Here is a 24,336-nt window from a genome sequence, read left to right as displayed (position 1 = left end):
AGCCATCAGCTTCTGCTAATCCGTCTTACGTCTTTCATGTGACTCCCCCGTCCTCCGAAGAACCTCTACAATTTTAATAGGAACTCGGACAGCGTCGTTGCAAGTTTAAAGCTAACGTAGGAACCCAAATACTCCAGATCTATTTCTATAATTGAGGGAACTGTAATTGTTCTTCAAATATTATCACGATTACATCCACAAAAGAACTGACTGATAAGTGTGTAGTTCGAAGTATATGGAGTCTTTCTGCGCATGAGGACGCACTATACGGGGACGCGGAGAGTGCCCAAGCACTTCTGCTAATTTACCTGCGAGACTCAAGAAAGTTGGGACACATTTTGAATTGAACCTGTAATTTTCAGCCATGTCGTTTTCACAAAAAAACATTCAATGTTCGTGTCGTCCTGTGGAGTGTGGATAGGGGGATGCTACAAGGATAAAACCATATCTGTCCGGTTCGGTGACCAGCAACAAATCTTACGTGTGCATTGAGCGTGGATTGAACCCAGGTCGCGTAGGTAAAAGGCGCGTGTCTTAACCACTAAGCTTACCTGACAGCCTTCATTAAGACCATGTTGAGAACATCGTAATCACACCCAGAATGAATGTTAAAAACTCTAAATGAGTTTTAGCGGAGAAACTTCACAATGGCATTAGGAAGACCACGTGATTTAGACCGAGACAATATAGGCGACTTCACAGGAGAATGTGCACATTCGTGAGAGCAATGTAATTACACCAAAATATGAAAAATGATACGGTTTTCTGCAAACGTTGTGCTGAGTTTCTTTGCGATACGTGAACAAAATCACCGCACCGTGTTTAAAACTGGGATGCATGACATCGACAATATCCAGGATACGCGATATGTGCAAGTGAAAGGAATTGACAGATGTCCATAGCACGGCAATGAATTATATTTTTTGTCAGGAAACTGAAATAAGTGTATTTATTCACCAGACATGTTATCAAGTGGATAAAACAGCACTCATACACTCATACACCAAAATAATACAATCATTTGTATTGATGTATTTAAATAGAATAAACGGAAACTATAATATCAGTTATATAGGTTTAATTAATGTAATAAATTGATGATTATAATATTTGATACTAAATGACTACACTTGTCTTGACGTTCTTCAGATTTTTTAAGTATAGTATTGGTTATAAGTCGATAAACAACGAACATCTTTTGGGCTTTTTTTTTGTTCATGATCGATTTACCGTGCAAATCTTATTCTTTGACTTCGGAGATTCATGAATTACGATATTTGACAAAGGGCACATGAAAGACCCAGGGTTACCTCTGGAATCGATGCGTCCCTTGGATCCTGTTCGAAACCCAACCATCATTACTGTCGGGTTGAGGGCGCCCGAAAATCCTATTTCAAACCAGTTTATCCGTTATTAGTTAACTTCATTGTTAAATGGACAAATCAAATGTAAAGTCTTCGACTAAAATATATATTGGATATTCCCACACTACCACGTGATAGATGTAAACATAAAACGTTACCAAGTACAGTTCCCATCACACAGCGCAGAATCATAATGTAAGCTACACATACTTGGCTTTAAAATGAAACTATGTCAAAATAATGCTACTATTTATAATTAAAACAAAAACATAGATTTTTAACCTTTTGGAGTTCACATTTTCCACCTTATGGGCCACAGATGGGAGCCCTCTCGCGATAGATTATAAGACGCAGACGAATTTGAAGCATTAAAACATACACACACTTGCCCATGTAACGGTACATACGGACTAAAAATAATGGCCTAGCTACGCCACTGGTCAATTGTGATTGTGAAAATTAGCAATTAGAAATCTATTTTGCGTTCAAACAAATCAAGAATGTTATACCTTACCAATGGCCCTTTTCCTTTTCTATTTTTTCGGTATCGCGTATTACCGCTGAATTATATTGTAACGTAATTTCTAACCTATAGCTGGAGAGCGCAGATTTATTTATCGTATGATTCTACAGAATTCTTAAGAGTGCGAACGTGTTTTTGAAACGTGTAACGTACGTACGAATTTGCATAAAAACGTTAATGCGTAAGAAACGCAGAAAACGAAATGAACGACTCATCAACTTGATAGATACTTTATCTGGTATCGGATATCAAAACACACAAACAGATATCGTAGTTTTCCAGTGTATTGGGTAATTACATGTACAGTTTTAAATTAGCCACCGCCGCTTTATACATCGGTCTTTAAATATTCTTAAGCTCGTCACAATTTCAACAAAATGTTAAAGCAGTAACATTTAAGTGTAAACTGTGATATTTTATAACACATCGTCACAATTTAAGTTTGAATAGTCGAAAAAAAACTCACAAGTATGGCATTACTGCATTTAGAATAAATTAAATGGGGTCCAAGACATCAAACTCAATTGTTTGCAGACTATTACGGGTACAAATCAATCATATCTAGCACGCAAAAAATGATCGATATAAAGGTAATTGCGTATACCACATAACTATTAAATATCGATCGAGGTAGTCAGGATTTTATAGATGTTTATCGAGCGACATGGCCGTTGTAGGGACAAGCCGATTTAAGTTCGTTTACAAACTAAGAGGACATTTTGTGATTTTTACTGTATAAGATAGAATCTTGATTTCATAATATTTACATAATGATAGTGTACAGTATCGTGATTTTAAAAGAACATTCTGTTTAATCTGTGCGTGTTGTAAATCGGAAATATTTTGAAACCTTAATTTTCAGAATCGAAAGCAGACTTTTCAAATCGAAAGGAAGATTTTTTAAACACTAACTTTATTATGGCGACAGGACGTGAATCAAACCGGGACAATGCAGGCGATTTCATTGGAGAATGTTTTGTCACACAATTTTGTGAGACATGTATGAAAGACAACGTATCAAACATTGCTATGTTTTTCTGCAATGAGTGTAACCAGTTCCTTTGTGATGCTTGCAAAAATCCACACACCGTGTATAAACATGGTAAACATGATATTGTCAATATCCAGGATAGCAAATCAGTGCCAGTGAGAGTCGATATGAAAGGAATGGACATATGTCCGGAGCACGGCAAGGAAGTAGAGTTTTTCTGTCAGGATCATTCAAAGCTCTGCTGCAGTAAATGTGTACTAATTCACAGGAAATGTGACCAAGTGGATGAAATAGCTAGCGCATCTGGACAAGAACGACCGCAGCTTCAAGCATTACACCAATCCATGATAAAACTGCAGTCTGAGGCTGACGCTATCATAGCGGATTGTAAGCAGTCGAAGACTGGTTTGAATGAATCAATTGCAAAAATTTCATCAGAGGTGGATAAAATGAGAGATCGCATCATACAAATGTTTGAAGAGGCAAAGAACAAGTTAATAACTGATGTAAAACAATTAAAAAAAACAGAAGTCAAGCGCATTAGAATTAAGAGGGAAGCCTCGGTCAAAGTTAAAGAAGAAATGTATAAAGTATTGCCAATATGTTGTGCCGTTCTAGAACACGGAACGACCAGTCAACAATACATGTGATCGAAAATTATTCAAGAGAAGAACAACGCATGGGAATCAATTATCAACGAACATAGAAATCTTAAAATGTCACCAACAGTGACGGTGTCGTTCCAAAGAGAGCTGTCAACACTTCTTGAAATTGGAAACGATTTAATAAAACTAAATTGTAATGGCAACAATCAAGGTATTATAAAAATGGCGTAGCTTTATAATAGCCGATCGTGATGCCTGTCCATACGTAATGATACGCTGGTTTGCGCACAGTAGCAATCTGTACAAGATTTGAAAATTACAGGTGCAACGATATGACATGGTCTGATCTATAATGCAGACAGACATTATCGCACACGACCGTAATAGCGAATTGCATGAAGTCGTTAATTGGGTGTTAATCCGACACGATTATCACAGATGGTTTCCTCGAATATGTTCGTTCCTATGTGAGGTGATACAGTGTCCACGTTTAACAACTACAAATGCGCTCCATGATGAAACAGCATGATTATGATTGCGATATTTTTCACGATTTAACTGACCGTGGTCACGATTATAGCCACGACTAAACTATTATTATATAAGATTAGCATGCATGCCTATCGTCGGTATTAATTCTTGAGATTGTAAACTAGAAGGTAACGATACAGTGACAATAAAGTTTTAAACTAATACTAATCAGAATATCATATCTTTTCTAATAAGATCTACTGCGATCAAGAATATGTGGCAATAAGAGTAGATAAGCTTTTTTGCGTGTTACGATGTAACAATTTTTTTACCTGACTTCACAGGAATGAGTATGGGAAATCTTTGTTATATGTTGTTTTAAACATATTATTTATAACATCGTTACTAGGCATTTTATGAGTTCAGTGCTTCGATAGGAATTTGTTTCTTCATATATGCGAGAGATGCAAATAAATTGTTTTAAACATATGAGTTTATTAATATTTTGAAAATGGTACACCAGTATTTATACGCATTTTTATTATTTGTGCATATTATAACAACATAACGAAATTTAAAGGTCATTAAGTGTCAGAAGATGGTTTTGTTGCACGGAAACATTACTTAGTTATGAGTATTCATTCGTCTGCACCTACACATCAAAGGTGTCACGATTTAACATGAATATGGTAATACTGATGATGATGATGATGATGATGATGATGATGATGATGATGATGATGATGATGATGATGATGATGATGATGATGATGATGATGATGATGATACATGAATATATACAATCATCAATACTTCTAACAAAAATATTTGTTTATTGTCGATGGTGATGAGGAAGAGGATGATGACGTTGGTGATGATGACGATGAGGAGGAGGATGCCCATGATAATGAATTTGTTTTTGTTAAAAATCTATTTATTAACTATTATTGTTATTTTAATTATTATTATTGTTATTATTCAAGGTTGTATATCATCCCAGTCAAGGCCAGTCATCCTGGAGCTTCTTGTGTCCGTGGATCTACCAGAGACTCCTGATGATGAGGAAGAACCTTTACTCAGTGGACTGGACTTCTTGCCGGATGGTAGATTGGTAGCCGTGGATAACAAAAATAAGAAAATGATCATACTGAATGAGCGGCTGCAGAGGGTAGGAACACCGTATAAGTTCAAGACAAACCCAAGAGACGTGTTATATCTTCCTCATAATGAACTTGCTGTTACACGAGGTGGGAATAATGTCTCTTTCCTGTCCGTGATTTCTGACAATGTCACACGGCTAAAAAGGGAGATCAACACACCATTCGATGCTTACTATATATGCTGTAAGTCTCCATCTAACATGGTTGTGAGTACGTTCAATGATTCCCGCCCTGTAAGAATGATCACAGTGGATTGTGTGGAGTCTGAATTTGATCAAGTGAAGTTTCCAAAAAACACGTACAAAAAGGGTGAGAGTAGTTGCACGTATGTCCAGTCAAAGAACACGTTGGTCCTTACTGACAGGCTCGCTCACACAGTGTTCATATATGATACATTTAAGGGCACGTCCAGAGCAGTCACTGGTGAGACCATAAAGGAACCTCGTGGTGCATGTGTAGGGCCTGGTGAGACGGTTCTGGTGTGCAGTAAGAAAAAAAACTCCATTGTGCACTTGACAGTGGACGGTGCCATACTTGGTACCTACCCAGTGGATATGGAGTTGCCGTACAGCATATGTGTGTCTAAGGATGGCACTAGGCTGGCAGTGTCCAACGTATTTGTAGGCAACAGGAAACTTCAGTTGTATAAGATATCACCGGCACATAGTTAGGTAACCAATCGGATATTTTAAATGTGGTCGAATTTACTATACATGTTAATATTACACGTTTGTAGTTGTGGGTACTGATGACGGACTGCTTTTAATACAGATCAAACCAAATTGTTGCCGGTGATAAGCGTGAATAGAAACTCTCTAGCAAGTATTGTGAATTAGTTGATGTATTCTGCTTACATCTAAAAATAACCAAATAAGTTTGCTTAAACATTTGAGAGGTTCATTCATTATCTATGGTAATAATAGTTTTACTACCATTACATGTTTTTGAAATGGTTTGTACTAATAATAAATCATACAATATCATTAGAATAAATGAAATAGGATTAGCATAAATAAATGCCAACATGTACATTGATGTATAATTAAATAGAGTATACATGTAATTGTATATACTATGTTATACTTCTCATATGCATGTATGGGATATTTTTCTTGCGCTCTTCGGAGACTTCTCGTATGCTCACGCAGACAGTATTCCAATTATGGTCATTATGAATTCACGTGTTCTTTACCGGAGTAATCTATTTCAGGAACTAACGACAGGAACACAGTGAAATCTCATTTACAGATTGTATCTATAATATGTGCAATGAGCCCAGATAAATAATAAATATTACATACAAAACTTAAGCAAAACACTCGCAAGCTACTGTGAATCCAATGATTTTGAGCGTCATACAGGATACATATATCTTTCACATGTTTGGCTGGCTAATCCTTGTATGCCATTAACCAAAATCAGTAACGCGGTAAATATGGATCTCAGTTTCACTCGTATATCGATAATGTAATCATATAAACATATTAAATTTACGTTAAGTCCTGTTCAGTTGTTCACAAATACTTATCAACTATGACATGTTTTAGTTTCGAAAGAAGTTGGAATAAACACAGATTAATGGTTTAATTTTTTGGTATATTGCCATATTGTGTATTCTGTTAGAAAGTCATATTTTAAAAGATTGATTTATTGTCATATTCTAAATTACTGTACGATCATCAAATTTTGGGTGACCTTTAGATATTCATATTTGGACGACTGCTAGAATGTCATATTTTTGACGATTTTTGCTTTCAAATACTTAGAAAGATTGTTGGGTTAAAGCTTAATTATCATATTTTGGATAAAATTTAAATAATTAAATTTTAGATAACATTTGATTAATCATTGTCTGTATAATATTTGATTTATCATATTTTGGATAACATTTGAATTATCATATTTTGGAGAACATTTAAATAAATGTCATATTTTGGATTACATTTGATTTATTATATTTTGAATAATATTTGAATTATTATCATATTTTGGATAACATTTGAATTGTAATATTTTGGATAACATTTGAATTATCATATTTTGGATGACTTTTGGATTCTCATATTTTGGATAACATTTGGATTATTATATTTTGGATATTATTTGAACTGTCATATTATGATAACATTTGAATAATCATATTTTGGATGACTATTAGATTGTCATACTTTAGATAACATTTAATTCGTCATATTTTGGATAACATTTGAAATATCATATTTTGGATTATATTTGAAATATCATATTTGGAAAACAGTTGAATTTATCAAATATTAAATTTTGGATGGCATTCGATTCATCATATTTTGGATAACATTTGAATTATTATATTTTGGATAACATTTGAATGATCATATTTTAGATAACTGTTGGATTGTCATACAAGGGTTGACTATTTGAGTTTTTAAAAATAAATGACTGTTTGAGTGTCATTTTAATTTCGGAAATAAATTATCAGCAAGACATTAAGAAGGTTTGTACATGTATTATTTTAATCCGTGATTATATAAAAGACATAAACACATGTCATAATACACATAGCACAGCAAGTATGTTTTTGTCAAAAAGGTTTGCATGTATTATATTACTTGTAACATCTGTTTTGTGTTGATTACCTCTTGCCATCACTTCACCATAAATCGTCTACAAAAACTTACATCACACATTTTAGAACGCTTACTTCTACAATGTGCTTATGTAAATATATGAACTTAACATAAGATGATAATAGGTTATTGTATGCATGTGTACATCTAAAAGAAAATATACAAAACTGAAGATTGCAATTAGAATAACATGAACATAAATAAATATGTTTACTATCTGATGAATGTATATGAAATAAAATATATTTAAATATAGGAAATTTATGCATATGCAAATAAAATATGATTATTCACGGGAATCTATATAAACTAATGTTGTGTCAATGGCTTCAATTAAAATTGATTAACTTATGTACCAGATTCCATCAACTAAAAAAATAATTATTATAAAAAAGTGACCTCAATCATCTTTGAAACATAAAACATTGATTTTAATCAAATGAAAATTCAAAACAAATAATGTAATGTTACGTTATATGAACCCAATAAATGCGAGGTACATTATATACACAAAATAACAAAATATATACAACATATTAAATGTATGTACAAATAAACTCTCTACTCACAACTTTTTCAAACGCGAAACACATTCAAAGAAAAATAAAATAATAAAAATATTTGCATAATGTATCTGGCTAAGTTTCAAAATATACAGATTACAAACAAAATATTAACATAGTTGCTACACAATAGCTGACCTAACCGTGCAATTATTGCTTTGCGCAGTAATGTTTTCTTTTCAAACCCCCTTCGTTGGAATATCGATTTTTATTAACTTGTGATCATAGAAAGAAATATATTTTCTATTATCACTCATGAATTAAAATTGATACCCCAATTAAAACTACAAATATCCCTTATTTAATAATACTAATTGACAACTGTTTTGTGGAAGCCTCATATTTTGAAAATGATTGAAGTCCAGAGGACATCATTAACATATCAATAACAACTGCTATCATAGCACAATATCAAACCATGTTTCACAGTCATATATCCACCTACAGCATTAATGTAAATCAAATGAATTCAAACTTCAAATAAAAGTCAAAACTGTTTCACTGTAACAACTTGTGCAAGATATAATACCATTTGATCTGAAGTCACGTGGGTAGCCATTTGCCTAATACACCAAGCCAAAAAGTACCCACTAGAGCATAAAGCAGAGAAGTTTAATTGCTCTACACGAATTCCCTGCCCTAACTGCTAGCTATACTTCAACTCCCATACCCAAATCCCATTCCCTTACTGCTAGCTATATTCATATTTCCAACTATTGAATATACATCCTACCCCAACAGCTAGCTATATCCATATTCCCCACTATTCAATATAACTCCTCACCCAACAGCTAGCTATATCCATATTCCCCACTATTCAATACTAACCCACCCCACAGAACGAGCTATACCAACATTTCCTTACCCACATCCTCTTCCCTACCAGCTAGCTATACCCACATTTCCCACTTATCCATATCCCCCTCAACCCACCCATCTAATAACCCCTCCACCCACCGCTCTCATGTTCTTAATACACTCAGCTGACAGGCCTCCACTGGGATGTGGAGCACAAATCTTCAATGGCCGACTCAAGCTGCACAATAGTGTCCGTGATGTTGTTGTTAATGATTTATAGTAAAAGTAGTGGCCATAGTGTTTCTCCACGAGTTCGCTTTCCTTGTCAAGACGCTCCAGGCTTCCCTCCTATGGAGAATAAGAAATATACAGTAAATGGATGGTGTCAGATATTTGGGGTTTGGCAAATATAGTCAACATAAAATGGAATCAAACCTTGCAATTGAAAAAATGGGCTTATTGCATTTGTATAGTGTCCTCCCAGAATAGCCTGTGTAGTCCGCACATGCTAATAAGGGACGACACTTTCCGTTTCAACGGGATTTTGGTTAGGAAGAGATTTTCTTTAAACATGTAATACAATATGAGGCCTGCACAGGCAAATCTGGGACTATCTCTAAGCACATGCATTAAACCCCCTTTTTCTCAGAGCGAGGGTCAATTGTTAACTAGATGTGTCCCACACACTGATGCACCCATCTTACATGTTTGGAAACATATTAATAAATCTGTCAGTTAACAAGGACTTGCTTTCAAATAGAAAATAACTTAAAATAACTTAAATACCTTAAAAATAAACTTAAAACTTTTTTTTAATACAACAGGGCCATGATTCCCGAAAATATATTGATTCCTTCACCTATATATTAAGGTCATTTAGCCGTAACATGTTTTTAGCCAAATCCATAAAGCATTCCAAAAGGACATGAGTAAACAAGATTTGGAGACTTTATAGGCTATAGTGGAAACGGACAAAGGCAATACTACTGGTAGCAGCGTAAATGCCTCCTTTTATTATCATCTACACATTAAGATCAATTAGCTGTAAATTTAGAGCAAAATCCATCCAGCAGAAAAACATCAGTTGAGTACACAATCTTTGACATCTCAAACATCTCATCCTATATTTCCGATAAAAAAAGGTCTTAAGAAATACCATTAGTATCTGTTAAAGCTATAATCAATCCGTTAATGTTAAACATTTTAAACTTTTAAGACTTTCCTTCCGAAGTTGTTTTTAGGAACGGTCACTCCATGAACAGCACATTCGTCAGTGTCAAGTATTGTCTCTATCAAATATATATCTATGTTAATTGATAGATATCTCCATTAATATTTTACATAAGTTTCGCTGTTATGCAATAAATAGTATAAGTAGTATCATTTACTATTTACTTTATGTCTGTTGAATGTAGTAAATACGATGCGTGTTGTGCCTTCTTATTGTGAAACGTATTCAACTAGTTTTATTGGTCAGATGTCGGTAGAAATGATATGAAATAAACTGTACAAACTTAAATTGTCTGTTCCTTACTCGTTTTCAGCCGGGACTCGCAATAGTTTCTGGAATGTAGATCTATGATCATTTTATTTTAATTTTGTTTTTCAGACATAATCTCTGTTGTGTATACCTTTTAACAAATATTTGGTAATATAATGCAAATACAAAGAAAAATAAAACGCTATAACGTTATAACGATTTATTAATATTTTCAAAAACAATCATCAGATTAATTGACCATGTATAACTGATTGTACCACTTTTACACTTCAGTGATTTGTTGCATTTAAATGTATAACTGAGAGTTTCTACATATTCAGTGTTTTGTTACTTAACAAAATATAATTGACAGTTTCTACATATTCAGTGTTTGTCACTTGACTATGTATAACTGACAGTTTCTACATCTTCAGTGTTTTGTCACTTGACTATGTATAATTGACAGCTCCTATGACTTCAGTGAATTGTTACTTGGCAATGTATAACTGACAGTTTCTACATCTTCAATTATTTGTACTTGACATTACATACCTGACGGTTTTCTATCACTTTGGTGGTTTGTAGAAAGTGTGCTAGAGCAATAACATGATTCTACTGGTGCTGGTCACAATGCACCTCATTAAATATGTTCTATATACGCTGGTCATAAATTGCACCTAGGCAAATGCTTTTCACACTGCAGTCATCATATTTACAGTGTTTGATTTATTGTTGTGTGTTCAGTTGGTTTTCGCCTTATCAACAGAATCGCACACTTCAATGGTAAGCTGTTTTTCCAGTATTAGGTGCGAACAATTATCCCAGTTTCTGTTGAAGTAGGAGGGGATATGCGTAGAAAGGATAAGATGACCAATCCTAACAAGTTATTTTGCCGGCTGCGGATCGAACCGCGATCCTCAGATTTGTTATCCAGCGCTGTAAAATTGTGAACGGTCGGGCGCTACTTACAGTGTTCGAACGAAGCCAAGCGACATACTATTGGAATGTGCGTACATGTATTTTCGAAAATCATGGCGAGCATACTAAAATTAAGTGTATTAAAATGAATAATAATATCTGCAGCTATTATTCAACCTTATTGACAACGTTCGTTAGCCTAGTGAGTTAACTCGGTACGTGTGGTGGGCGACACTCCGGGTCATCCCACAATGAAACATCATGCCTATAAACTTAGCAATACGTGTGCCCACACATACATGTACGTGTGTTAACTGGCGAACTTGAACGGTATACATATGGGCCGTGCTCGGAGAAAAGGGGGTGTAATGTGTGTGCGTAAAGTCAGGGTTCGACATTAACTTTGTTAACGGCAAGACCGTCGGACCAGCTCCTCTTAAAATGTACTAGCCCAAACCTGATGTCTACTAGACTATAAATGACATAGCAAATGAACACAATTGTGTCATGTTACTGTTTAACCAGGATTATCAGTAAATAATCAGTGAACACCAGATTTTTTTATTCATAGAATAAAACAATAAAATAACCCCTTTTTTTGCTTTTCTTTGTCAAATTCAAGCCATGGGAACTGACTCGATTTTCCATCTAGGATAAAATTGACGTTTTCGTGTTTCTTCATATTTACGTTTCGTGTCAGTTAAGCGTCGGATTCTTTTTTATTAACTGATTTGTCGGACAAAAATCCGAACTTGAACAAAGCCATTCTTTAAATAACATTATCTTGTCTGCTACGCAAAAATGTTTACATTGACGATACCGATTTTCGATAGAAGTCGTAAAATCATGCTCTACAGTTTTACGACACTGCAGAAAATCATTAATATTCATGACAACTTGACCAATTGAAACAAGCAATTTCTGCAGGAAGCTCTCCTTTGCGTCTAAAAATAGCGATGAATCATGTGAATGATCCGCGTTTATTTAAATACATGTATACTAGTTTTGTTTTAATGTTAATAACGGATACAAGAGTAATTTTACACATTAAAAGTAAAGGTTTTCACAGCAGTTATTTATAGTTATATGAATCAGTATAGATTTTTTTTATTTATGTACGACCAGTCGGACAAGCTAGCCCGCAGTTTTACTAGCCCGACCACCGATCTTACTAGACAATGTCTGTCGGACGTGCCTTAGTGTCGAACCCTGGTAAAGTATCATCCGAGATTAGCCTGTGCAGTCCGCACAGGCTAATCAGGGACGACACTTTCCGCTTTTATGATATTTTTTTGTTCAAAGGAAGTCTCTTCTTAGCAAAAATTAAGTTAAGCCGGAAAGTGTCGTCCCAGATTAAACATGCATAAACCCCCTTTTCACAGAGCACGGCTCATATATATACATAAATGTCAAACACGATGACTAACAAACGGACAAATTATCTGCATACTGTTCACATTTGCATAGGTTTCCATCTCGAACGTAATTAACGGTATATAATTCAAATTAGGTAGCACGTGAAAATGAGTAAAAGATTTACCCGGTAAACAATTGTGTTTAAATGCAAATGGTCCTGCTTTCTTTGGTCGAGATAAATGTCACTGATTTTTCATTGGTTATTTTCGGCTCAGGTACTACTTAAAAGTACTCTTAAGTTTAATACAATGTACCCCGAGAACGGAAATTATAAAAAAATACAAATAATTCGAAGTAAAATAAAACACTATAAAATACATGACATTGTGCCGGTGAAAAAATAATAGGTTTCGAAATAGCGAAATTTAAGTTAGTGTGATGAGCACTATACCACCATACCAATCGTCTTCCAAAACAAAGGCAGGTATAAAATACTGCTGTATAACATTGTGTAAACATGCATATAGGCCTCGCACTTAACACTTTACGCACATGCATTAAGCCCCATTTTCCCAGAGCGAGGCTCATATAATAAAATTCCTGCTCTATATCCCATTGTTTACCTGCAGTACAAAATGTCTAGAGCTTTTCGAGCATATAAAACACACATTCAACCACTGTGAAATCATTCATTCGTCTAGTTGCAAATACCCGGTGGTGGCGATCACCTTGTCGACCCGGATTCAAGCTCCGCCCCGCCCCCGGCGCATGTGAGCTTGGTTGGTGGTTTCCATACCCGACAGGTGGAGTTTATGTACCATACACCGGCTCCACCTTAAAACACAAGACCACACCAAAATGCAATATCGTATCGTGAAGAAACTAAATAGATGAAAATAGAAGCTACAGCTCGAATGGAGTGCTGAGTAACTCCGGGTCATAAGTTGCAACCTTCGATAAAAACTTATTAACATGACTTATGTCGAAATAAACACTCGACACGGGCTGATACTGATACAAACTAGTTCTTATTAAATGCATTGAGCTTTTTCAGTAGGTGGGAGTTTGAATATTGCAACTAGGATACAGACGTATGTAGGTCAAATCATGTTCAGTGTGTTTGTTTTTTTCTACAGGTACTGATAAGGTTACGAACTTAAACAAACACGGCTTATAGTAAATAAATCTTTCTTGATTTATCGACAAACATCTCGTGCGCTGAACACGCGAGTTTTTACTTATATGCACTGTGGAGTTTCAAGGTTTTGTATGCTTAAAATACATAAACATCAACGGTGATGTTGATGACTTTCTTGTATTAACTGTTGCAAAATAATTGCATGTATGAGAGTTTTTAGCCCATGTTTTTTAAACACAGCATAATCATGTTTTTTTCACGCTTGGAAGTTATTTTTCTGCCTTTACTAATAGTTGCAAAACGCAATAAATAGCAAACAAGCAGCGTGAACGATCACTTCATCTATAATGACTGGTTGAAGTGTAGATGGCAATCGTAATACGTCAGTGTAAACAAAAACCATTAAAGGGTCTTGTTCACAATTATATCCGGATATATCAATCGAGTCTTTCGGAGAAAAAGCTTGACATATTAAAGCAAACAAACTTAAATGCCAATGTAGAAAAGTAACGAGAAGAAATATAAATAAAATTAAATGTAAATAAAATACAAATGCGTTTCTGCCACTTAGATTTGAACCCAGGTCATCTAGGTACAAAGCGCCTTGATCACTTTGGCAATACGATATGCAATTGCCCACTGTTTTTGTTGTTGTTTTGGGGGTCGGGATAATGTTGTTGTTTCGGTGGGTAATATGGTTGTTTCAGGATTTTCTTATTAATAGTAACAATAGTTTATTCGGATCAAGCAAATGTGACGTTAGCTGGATAAGATCTCAACAAATAAATATTGTATTGATACAATAAGTATTTCTAACCATCGTATATGGGCGTCCAATTAGTTTGTCATAATGTTTAAAAAAAAAACAGCAAATAAACAGACCAAAGTTCCAATCTATTGAATGTAATCTACATTTTAATATACCAAAGTTAAAGTTTCGCGATTCAAACAAAACAATAATGCCGTCATGTCTGAATCTCTGTTTATAACCATAAAGGAACTAGCTCATGGCTGATTTACTTCGTTTATTGACACGTACGTGTAAGTACTTTTAGTGGGCTCTTTTTTTTGGTAATACTGTCTTTCTGTGATTTTACTTTCACAGGTCATATAAGCTGACGAATTTTCCAGTACTGTTGCGTGCCTGCGAAAGCCGTATTAGTATAAATGAACTGATTTAGTCTGATTGTAATTATCCATGAATGAAATACATGAGTATGGTTTGTTGAATCGAAAGATAATATACTTTAAAAAAAGCCATGAACATATTTTCAAGCGTTATTATTACAAATGAAAGATTTCATCATGTGTGACATCACTAAACGGTTTATTTATATTCAAATGCCCCATTTTCGTAATTAATTATGAATAATTTATGTTTTGAGTTGTTTGTCTCTTTATCTGGTTGTATTCAGACGATGGCGTCTACGTGAACAATTTAAATAACGTTTGCAGTATAATTGTTCATCAGAAAAATAACAACAATATGTCATTCTGAATAACGAACTTAAAAGACTTGCGAATCGAATTTGCAAACCAGTGTTTTCTGAACAGAAATCTCAACTTAAGCTAATACTATTACCTAAATTACATTTGGCGTAAAAAGTTTGTTTGTTTTTACTAACCATACCTACCCTGGTCCTAAACTTTTACATGTTGAGTTTTCGATACTGTTTGGTACCTTTGACCATATTTTCTTAATTAACATAATGACCTTTCCATTATAATTATATCTCATTCATATATATTTGCCCAAAGACCATGACGCAAACAGCAGCAGCAGCAAAATGCGCCAACGACGTCGACAAGGGGTGGGCATGGCTATTGCTTGTCGCGGTATATTCTGGGATATTCTTCTTATCGACGCCAATATTCATGTGCGGTGTCATCTACTTCGCCCTTCTGACGTATTACGGCGAGAACGCTGCCAAGACGTCGGTCATCGAATCTCTCAATTCTGGGCTGTTGAGTTTGCTGGGTAGGAAACCTGTTTTATTTCTTGTGTTTTATGTTACTCGTTTTTGCACTAATTGATATCGACTTTCTACATTGTTATACACACATGAGTACAAACTATTCAGCTTGGTCTATTTTTAGCTAACCTGAGCACAGAGAGCGCAATGTAGGTTTTCGGATACCGTGATGTACATGAAGGTCGTCCGATAGTGCGTTAACTTTTTGTTCTAACCATTTATCTCTTTAATCCATTGACAGAATTTAACAAAACGTAACAGTATTCAGTGTATAAACCAATGGTATCATCCCCGGATGTTACGATGTGATTGCCACGGCGAAATGAATATTTGGCATTCGTGCGTTGCTAGAAAGGTAAATTATTTTCTTTTTTGTCATTATGATGGTCTTCAAACAGTAATTAATATTCAGATTTGAATGCAGATATCTAGGGCATGCTGTTATGCACTGTATATATTGAAATAAGGAAGAAATGCGTTACTGATCACCGAACATCTCGTCAAATTGACATGATCTAGTTTTGGAATCCTTGTTGAACTGGCCGTTAAACAAATAACAAAAACTATTTATACAGCTGATGTTAGATAAAGAATGTGCACTTTCGATCAGTACAACGTATTTTAGTGAGTCTTTCTTATATCAGATATATACATTTAATACTACACACGTGTGCATCTACTTCTGTATCAATTATTGCATAAACTGAATCAATCATTTGTATGATTATAGCGATTATTATGTATCAATTATTGGGATTTTCAATATGTGATTGAAGTTAACATGTCATTTTTTCGTCCTCCTAAATGTTTTAAACATCTACGAAACAGTTTCATTCATTTCATGAGTACCTATGTTTAACACTGGCGGTAAGTCTTAGTAAGAAACAACGTTAGCATGTGTATCTATAAATAGATAGCTGGCACACACATGCATGTACAAGTGTTGGTAAATAACAGTGAAAAGACTGCGGATATTTTGTTATACTCTTTTCGATTTAAGGAATATAATTTGCAGGTATTTCTGTCCGTTATTTATTTCAAATTTGTTTTAGCTGAAACTTCGTTCTATATTAAAATATGCATGTATGATATAGCCACTGTTGCATGGCCTATAATAATACGGGATTTCAGTAATTCTCACACGTAAGTGTACATTATATACATGTGCTTATGTTTTGGAAAAATAATGCAAATTCTACATCATCCAAAATCAAGGTTACCCTTTCATTATATAGTTGAAGAGAATATCGTTTCTCTTTCAGGTCATACGTAATTTAACACAGATTGCCAGTACGAACAGTTTATGCTGCTGCTGGTGGTGTTGCTGTTGCTAATGATGATACCAATTTTACTGATGATAACGATGATGATGATCTTCATGATGGGAGTGATAGTAATGATTATTTAGGTGATTTATAGTAACTCTGTGCATTTTTGGAAAACATTAATATAGAACTAAATCATTTATATTTTACAGAAACATGGCGGACGAGTCAATCGAAGTTTTTGGCTTAGGCGGTAGTTTCAAGTATTTTAGAATAATGCTTTATTTTATCAATATCACTATTTAAGCCTTAAATTCTCTCAGACAGTGCTGGATGCCCTTCCTTTCGCCCAAAATCAACATCACCATACTTCTTGTTCTGTCTTCCTAAATTGATCTTCTTACCGTCTACGCATAACTTAAAGGTTTTCAATTGTCCAGAGTCATCTTCTTTGATCAACTTAATCATATCTCCACAAACCCTAGGCCGACATTAGTTTATCTTCTGAGCAAGATACGACTCTTCAAGACAAGACCAAGATGGCACAGCAAAGTTTATAGAAGAGTCCTCAGGTTTGAAAGCACCCTGTCAGTTCTGCCTCTTTCCAACCAAACATAAACCTGAGGAATGTCCCTTTTAAACGCAGAAGTCCTATCCGCCAAAACTGCTTCACTTCTTCGGAATATCGCATATCACGGGTGCTTTCAAATGAAAACCATTCCAACACCGCTGGAATTTTGCCGGATTAATATTCAACTGTTTCAATGTCACGTTTTTCAATTGCATCGGTTTTAACCACTACACATGGTTCTGTTTGCACTGCAGTCGATGTTTTCGATAATAACATGCCTTCAAAGTAAATATTAAGATCAGCTTCATTATTGCCTCCAATTTCACTATTTTATTCAAGCGTTCTGTGCACATCTTTAACTAATGTTGTTGGCTTCAGATTTTTTTCAGTGGTGATTCTTGTTCACATTTTGAAATTTGTATTTTATGTTTGTTTCATTATTTGGAATAATTGTTAAAGATTTTAACTCTTTTGGTATGATTTCGAAGTCTTTGAAATACGATAATAATTGTTTGTTGGTAGCACAGTATTTTGGGATTTTTATTTTCAGGTTTCCACTTTCATGTTTTGATGTGCAGTGATTAATTGTGTGTCCGAAAACGCTTGTTGAAAAATCACAGTCAGTGTATTGGAATTCTTCCATTGTGCCTAAAACAGACAAAATACATGACTTAATCAATTATTGTTAATCACAATAAATGATACAAAATCTCCAAATTTGGCATAGATTTATCGCAATAATTGATACAGAATGCATATAATGTAATCGCAATCAATGATACAGCATCACTGCAATATATGATACAGTCATTTTAAAAACCATATTGTGTATTTTAATCAATATCTTAGTATATTCAAAATGCCGATAGATTATATGTATCATGAGAGTTATTTGACTTCAATTGCAATATATTAAATACAAAAATATGTATATTTCGAAACAGATTTTAGACAAAAAAGGATATTTTGGCAAAGAGCAACATGTGTTTTCCAGTTTTCTTTGGTGATTTTTAATGTTATCATACACAACAACTTCTTCGAAGTGGAAACTTAATGCTCTACAAGATCTAAAGTACAGAGTTTACTTACTTTTTTGCAGTATTAATCCATTGATTTGTATCAAAATTAACAGCGGTAGGTAAATATTGCCGTTACGCTATGGCAATCACTTCGCAACATCCGGGATGATACAATTGGTTTATACACTGTGTGATCCTTGGATGACCCTCGTTCATCGTTTTTTCAAATCTTTCCGATCCATTGCACATGTAGATAACCAGAGCTAAAACATTTAAAAAAAGAAATGAAAACTGCAAAACAGTTTTACTCTGAAATCACAATGATCAGTGCTTTTAAAGGATTTGGTGTGTAACAATGGCTAGTGGACATGTACTAAGTATGTTCAAATTATGCATCAGGAGTCTAAACTTGTCAAGGCCAAGAAGTCACATGTATAACATATGCATATATATTAAATAAGTTTAAATCATCTATTAAACCGCAAGACTAAGATATTTAATATTTGGTTTGTAACATCGTATGATGTTGCCCAAATAATCCCCATGTGGTCTAAATTGGTCATGTTCTAGAAGTTATTGTTTTTCTTAATATGCATACAGTGAAAACTTAAACAGCATTCTCTGAAACCGAAAGTCCGAAAGGTTTGGTATTTGGCATGAACAGTTGTTTGGTGGGCCTCTACTAAAGTTGTTCAACTAATGCCCCCGGGTTCAAAACTGGCCATGTCCAGGGAGTCAAAGGAATATATTTAGACTTAGAGATAACATTACTTTGAACATCTTCTCTGAACCCACATGGGTCAGTGATGTAATCTTCTATGTGTAACATCGTATAGTGGTAGCCTATCTGAACTGTTCAGATACTGACCATGACCTAAATAAAGTCTTACCCAAGCGGTTACTTGTTTCCATAATCAATTCCATGTCAATAGCGAACTCTTTTTCTCTGCAACCGCAGGCCCAGAGGTATGTTTGGCATATACGATCTTTTAGCGGTGTTGTCAAAAGAAAACTTGTAATGCCCGAATGTTCACATAATGTATATTGACTTATATAACAAATATATTTTTAAAATAATATTTTATGAAATCTCAAGGAATTAATGTTTAATATGTGGTGCTTGACATCGTATGGTGTTCCTCTGGGTTTTTTAAGTCATGTCCCTGGGGTTAAACATTAGCCTTATACTAGGTGTACTTGTTTTTGAAATATGTCCATAGTAAAAACTTTCATTTGTTCAAATACATTTTCAGACCATTTCTAATCTATGTCATAGAGAGTAAAACCCTAGATCAAAACCATAGTTATGACACAAATATCACACTATTTGCACATTAAAGTTTAGTTTATACATGTCGTAGGTGAGCGACCTAAGCCCTTTAGGCTATCTTGTTTGTATTTACTTTCACTTTTGTATGATCCTTCAAAATGGGACCCACGTTTTTAAATGAGGATATTTAATACGTACACATTTGCCCATGCAGCATTTAATATAAAAATAAACACTACCAAATCACATGCAATACTAATTGTATCCATTTCCTTTCTTTTCATGGTCATTTTTCTTGCTAGGTCCACTGGTTTCTATAGAAATGGACACCTACTCATGCCGAATGAGCATGTTGATTGGTGCAGTCTTAGTGACGTCATCATACGTAGCGAGTGCTTTGGTACAAAACATAGATCTCCTGATCTTTATATTCGGGATTTTATGAGGAAACACACAAGTTTTGTTAAAATATAATTCTAGATAATGCGTAACCGGCAGTATTATGCAGCCTATTTCTCTTAAATTATAAATAATTAATGTAAAAATGTATAATGAAAAAATAAACATATGTTCTGTTAATTTTGGAAATAAATATTATACGGTTATATAACCTAACAACATTTTATAAAATCTAAAAGATTAAACAGTAGTGACATTTTCAGGTTCGAGAAATGCCTTGGTTAGCGTCCCTCTTGTCGTCGTATTGGCGTACTATTTCGAGAAGCGGAAGAAGTTGGTCATTGCTCTCAGCCAGGCGGTGATTGGGCTCGCAATGTTTGTTGCTTCACCCTTGACATTTTCTTCTTCTGGACAGATAAGCGCTGAAGGGCATGTTTCTTATGACCACTGGAATAACAGCACAAATATGTGTCATTGCACTACTTTGCAGACCGAATTCCCGAGAACTACAGTAACAAAATGACCGAAAACGGGAACGAAAAAAAGATGGCCAAATCATGGGATGTAATAGTAAAGTTTTCGTCTGTTTCGATGTTTCTCTTTTGTCTAATGCCCCATTCCTGTTAAATTTACCTGCACAACAGCCTCGAACTTTATGTTGTCCGTCTGTCTCATGCATCTACCAAATATCATGCTGACCAAAGGTAACAGCGACGTGGATGTGACGTTAATTATGTCAATATTCGGAATATGAAATACATCCGGACGATTCATCTCGGCGATTAGCTTCATTAGAAACAAATTAAACTCATTAATAATACATATATGCTGCCTTGGTGTATCCGGTGCTCGAACCATATCATATCCCTTGTACGCAAGCATGGACGGAGCGAAGTTCGCCTTCGCTGTGATAGCGGGAATTTTTACAGGTGGCTCAAACTCCCTGATGACGCCGATTACTCTGGATTTCGTCGGTGAGGACCGGATATCCGACGCGCATGGCCTAGAGTACTTCTTTTGCGGGCTCGGCTTTATCGCTTGACCTCAGATAGCAGGTGAAGTGGCGACGTTAATGCTATGATAAGTGCAACAATAAAAACGTATTCAAAATATCGTTCCTATTGGGACAAATGTACTTAATGCAATATATGTTATTTCCTGTGTTACAGCTATTACGCATAGTGAGATTTGCATGACATATTTGATAAATTAAGCAGTATTGTCTAACTTACTGAAATTGAACTTATTCAGGTTACAGCAGGTTTTAATAATCTAACTTTACACCCGATCGAAATGACCATATATGGTATGGTTATAATATCATTGACAACACGTTTTTTTAATTGTCATGTTACATGTATGAAGTGACTTCCTCCCACCATTACAATTTCATGATGTCAGGTATGAGTGTATGATTATATGAGAGAGTGATCTGCGGGTAAAGTGTCGTCCCAGATTAGTCTGTGCAGTCCGAACAGGCTTATCAGGGACGACACTTTCCGCTTTTGTGGAATTTTTCGTTTAACGGAAGTCACGTTAAAAACGTAAATCCAGTGTAGGCTGGCAGTTTTTTTCCTGACTAATGGTCGGGCGGTAAATTGGTTTCTGTGTGCATAAATATGGATTTGACGAGTATATTTAGTTAATCAAGTGTTAACATGACATGGCATCGATTTGTCAGATATTGGCCTTATATGTTTGGCACCACTGGTGCAATTGTGGCTATAACATGCAGCTCTGTAGTTTTCTCGAAGTACCACTAAAGGTGCCTGTAAGATGAAATATATAATAAAACAATTCAATACAGCAAACAATGAAACCCCAAACGCTAATAGTTGCACGTTGATAAATAATATGACTGTTTATTTGAATATATACATGTAGCTTACAGATCCTGTTTCCACACAGGCGCTGTTCTCATTCTGGGATGTATCCTTGCCATTGCGGGCGCATACCTATTGCGACGGCGGGAATGTCGCCAAGACGACAACATTGACGATGCAACCGAACAAAGCGAACAACAGCAACACTTATTTATCCCTGGTTATGTTGAACGTAAGGATAATACAGAAGTTTGAATAAATTAAGACTATGTCAGATGTTTTTTTTCACAATCGATTCATTAATATCGGGATTTTCTCCACAGCGCCCATTACGACATGTCAGTTTCACGTTGTTCCAATTCTTTCACTCTATAAAACTTTTTTGCCGAGTTCTGGTGACTTATTTAAGACGAGTTTGTCAACGTTTATTTAAGTCATTCTGTGGAGGGTAAAGTAGATTCAGAAAATATGGAAAAAAATAACAATGCGTAGCACATCGTGTTTACTCACAATTCTGTAATTCTCTAAAATTGATTTGTTTTCAAGAAATATTTAAAATCGAGTAATGTTTGCCTATTAATACTTTTAGTAAGTCAACTATGCAGTAATTTAAATCAATATAAATTTAAATTTATCGGATTTTAATTTTCCTCAATATGACTTAGGTAGGATCCACTTGAGATCTGTATGAAATGCTAACTGGTAGACGCATGGTATATTTAAACTAAATATTACTGAAATATGTTAAAATTATTCTGTCTGGACACAATAACTGAATGCAAATCAAGCAAAGCGTAACAGTATCAAAATCAAATGCACATACTATTAACCACTAGACCCATAATAATAACGTTATACTGCAACCGCACTACGGAAATAAAAATAGTTTAGTATTTAATATACCAAACAATGCAGATCTACGTACAACATTAACAAAGTCGTCAAAAATAATCAACAGAACTCGGCATAAACCGTTTTATCTCCGTGACCTGTGACACATTTGGAACTATGTCAGTTGGCTTAGGGAGAATAGCTAAAACAACGGAATTGACAACCCTGGAACTTTGAGTGGCCAGTGTGATGCACATTGTACATTCAACTCGATTAACGTCGCATCAATGAGTAAAGGTTGAACTGTGATCGACACCTGAATTGTTTGTTGAATATCGGATGCCTGGAGTCACTTAACTATGAACAATCAATTCTGCATACAAACAAATTATGCGTCATTCAAACGCAGCAAGAGAGTCAAAGGCCGCTAGGTCGCTCACATCGAACTTCACGCAGATAAAGAGTCCTGAGCAACTTTGCTGATGTTCATGCAACTATTTTCGAACTTCGTGAAGATATAATTGAAACAAATGATCTAAGCAGGTTTAATGAAAATTGGATAAGAAAAAAAACGACTTATATTATTTCGATTTTTTTTTCACTTTAGAGTAAATCCAATCAGGAAACTTGCGTCCCCTAATGAACGTGTTTAAACCGACAACAGCCATTTTCAAACTCGACAAAGATATAATTAAGACACTAAGCCCCCAGGGTTGGGCCAATTTTGAACCATCGACATTATTTAAACAAACTTAGCTGAGGACTATCATACGGTTATATATTCCAAATACCAAACCAGATGAGAAGATATTTTACATCTGCACTATAATTATACCAATAAGGGAAGCAATGAACCCCAGGGTGGGACCAGTTTTGATCCCAGTGGCAGGATTACAACAAACTTCTATTCTGTGCATGACAATGCCGAAAGGCTGCCATTGATATGGAACTAGAATATGTTCATCCGATCTACAATTATCAAAATAAAAATACAATTTTCGCCTTTCTTTGTTCAGTCAGAAATCAGTAATTTATGAATTCCGGATGGCAAGCAGGCTAAAAAGAATATCTTTCAGACGTATTTTTGCTTTATTTCCATTACGTTAAATGTTACCAAACCATATCATATTTTGAAAATCTTACATTTTATTTAAAATATCAAATGTCTACCATAACTATTATTATTCATGATTCTTAAATGGACAAATCTAA

At 34.9% G+C, this 24,336-nt stretch overlaps 2 protein-coding genes across 3 annotated transcripts in view; both read left to right on the top strand.

Moving 5' to 3' along the window:
- LOC127834373 (monocarboxylate transporter 5-like) overlaps nt 1-22,569 on the top strand; it is a 42,397-nt gene extending 19,828 nt beyond the window's left edge. For both annotated transcript variants that reach the window (XM_052360169.1, XM_052360154.1), the window contains exon 6: nt 22,379-22,569. In XM_052360169.1, coding sequence (XP_052216129.1) covers nt 22,379-22,548 — 170 coding nt within the window. In that variant the 3' untranslated portion in view covers nt 22,549-22,569. The remainder of the gene's footprint in view (nt 1-22,378) is intronic.
- Nucleotides 3,527-7,217, top strand: LOC127834375 (uncharacterized). The gene is made up of 2 exons (XM_052360171.1): nt 3,527-3,694; nt 4,938-7,217. Exons 1-2 carry the CDS (start codon nt 3,595-3,597, stop codon nt 5,783-5,785), a joined length of 948 nt encoding a protein of 315 aa, XP_052216131.1. The 5' UTR covers nt 3,527-3,594; the 3' UTR covers nt 5,786-7,217.
- Nucleotides 22,570-24,336: the final 1,767 nt, after the last annotated feature.

Source organism: Dreissena polymorpha, chromosome 6 (genome assembly GCF_020536995.1).
Source record: "Dreissena polymorpha isolate Duluth1 chromosome 6, UMN_Dpol_1.0, whole genome shotgun sequence".
In the NCBI taxonomy this organism is placed as follows: domain Eukaryota; kingdom Metazoa; phylum Mollusca; class Bivalvia; order Myida; family Dreissenidae; genus Dreissena; species Dreissena polymorpha.
Note: the sequence above shows the minus strand (reverse complement) of the source record. Positions and strands in the feature narration are given on the sequence as shown.

What these genes read in the sequence shown, in the direction of transcription:
- LOC127834375 (XM_052360171.1), top strand. Translation starts at nt 3,595, where the DNA reads ATGTCACCAACAGTGACGGTGTCGTTCCAAAGAGAGCTGTCAACACTT. An exon ending in TTGTAATGGCAACAATCAAG is followed by an intron (nt 3,695 to 4,937) that starts GTATTATAAAAA and finishes TTATTATTCAAG; the next exon opens with GTTGTATATCATCCCAGTCA.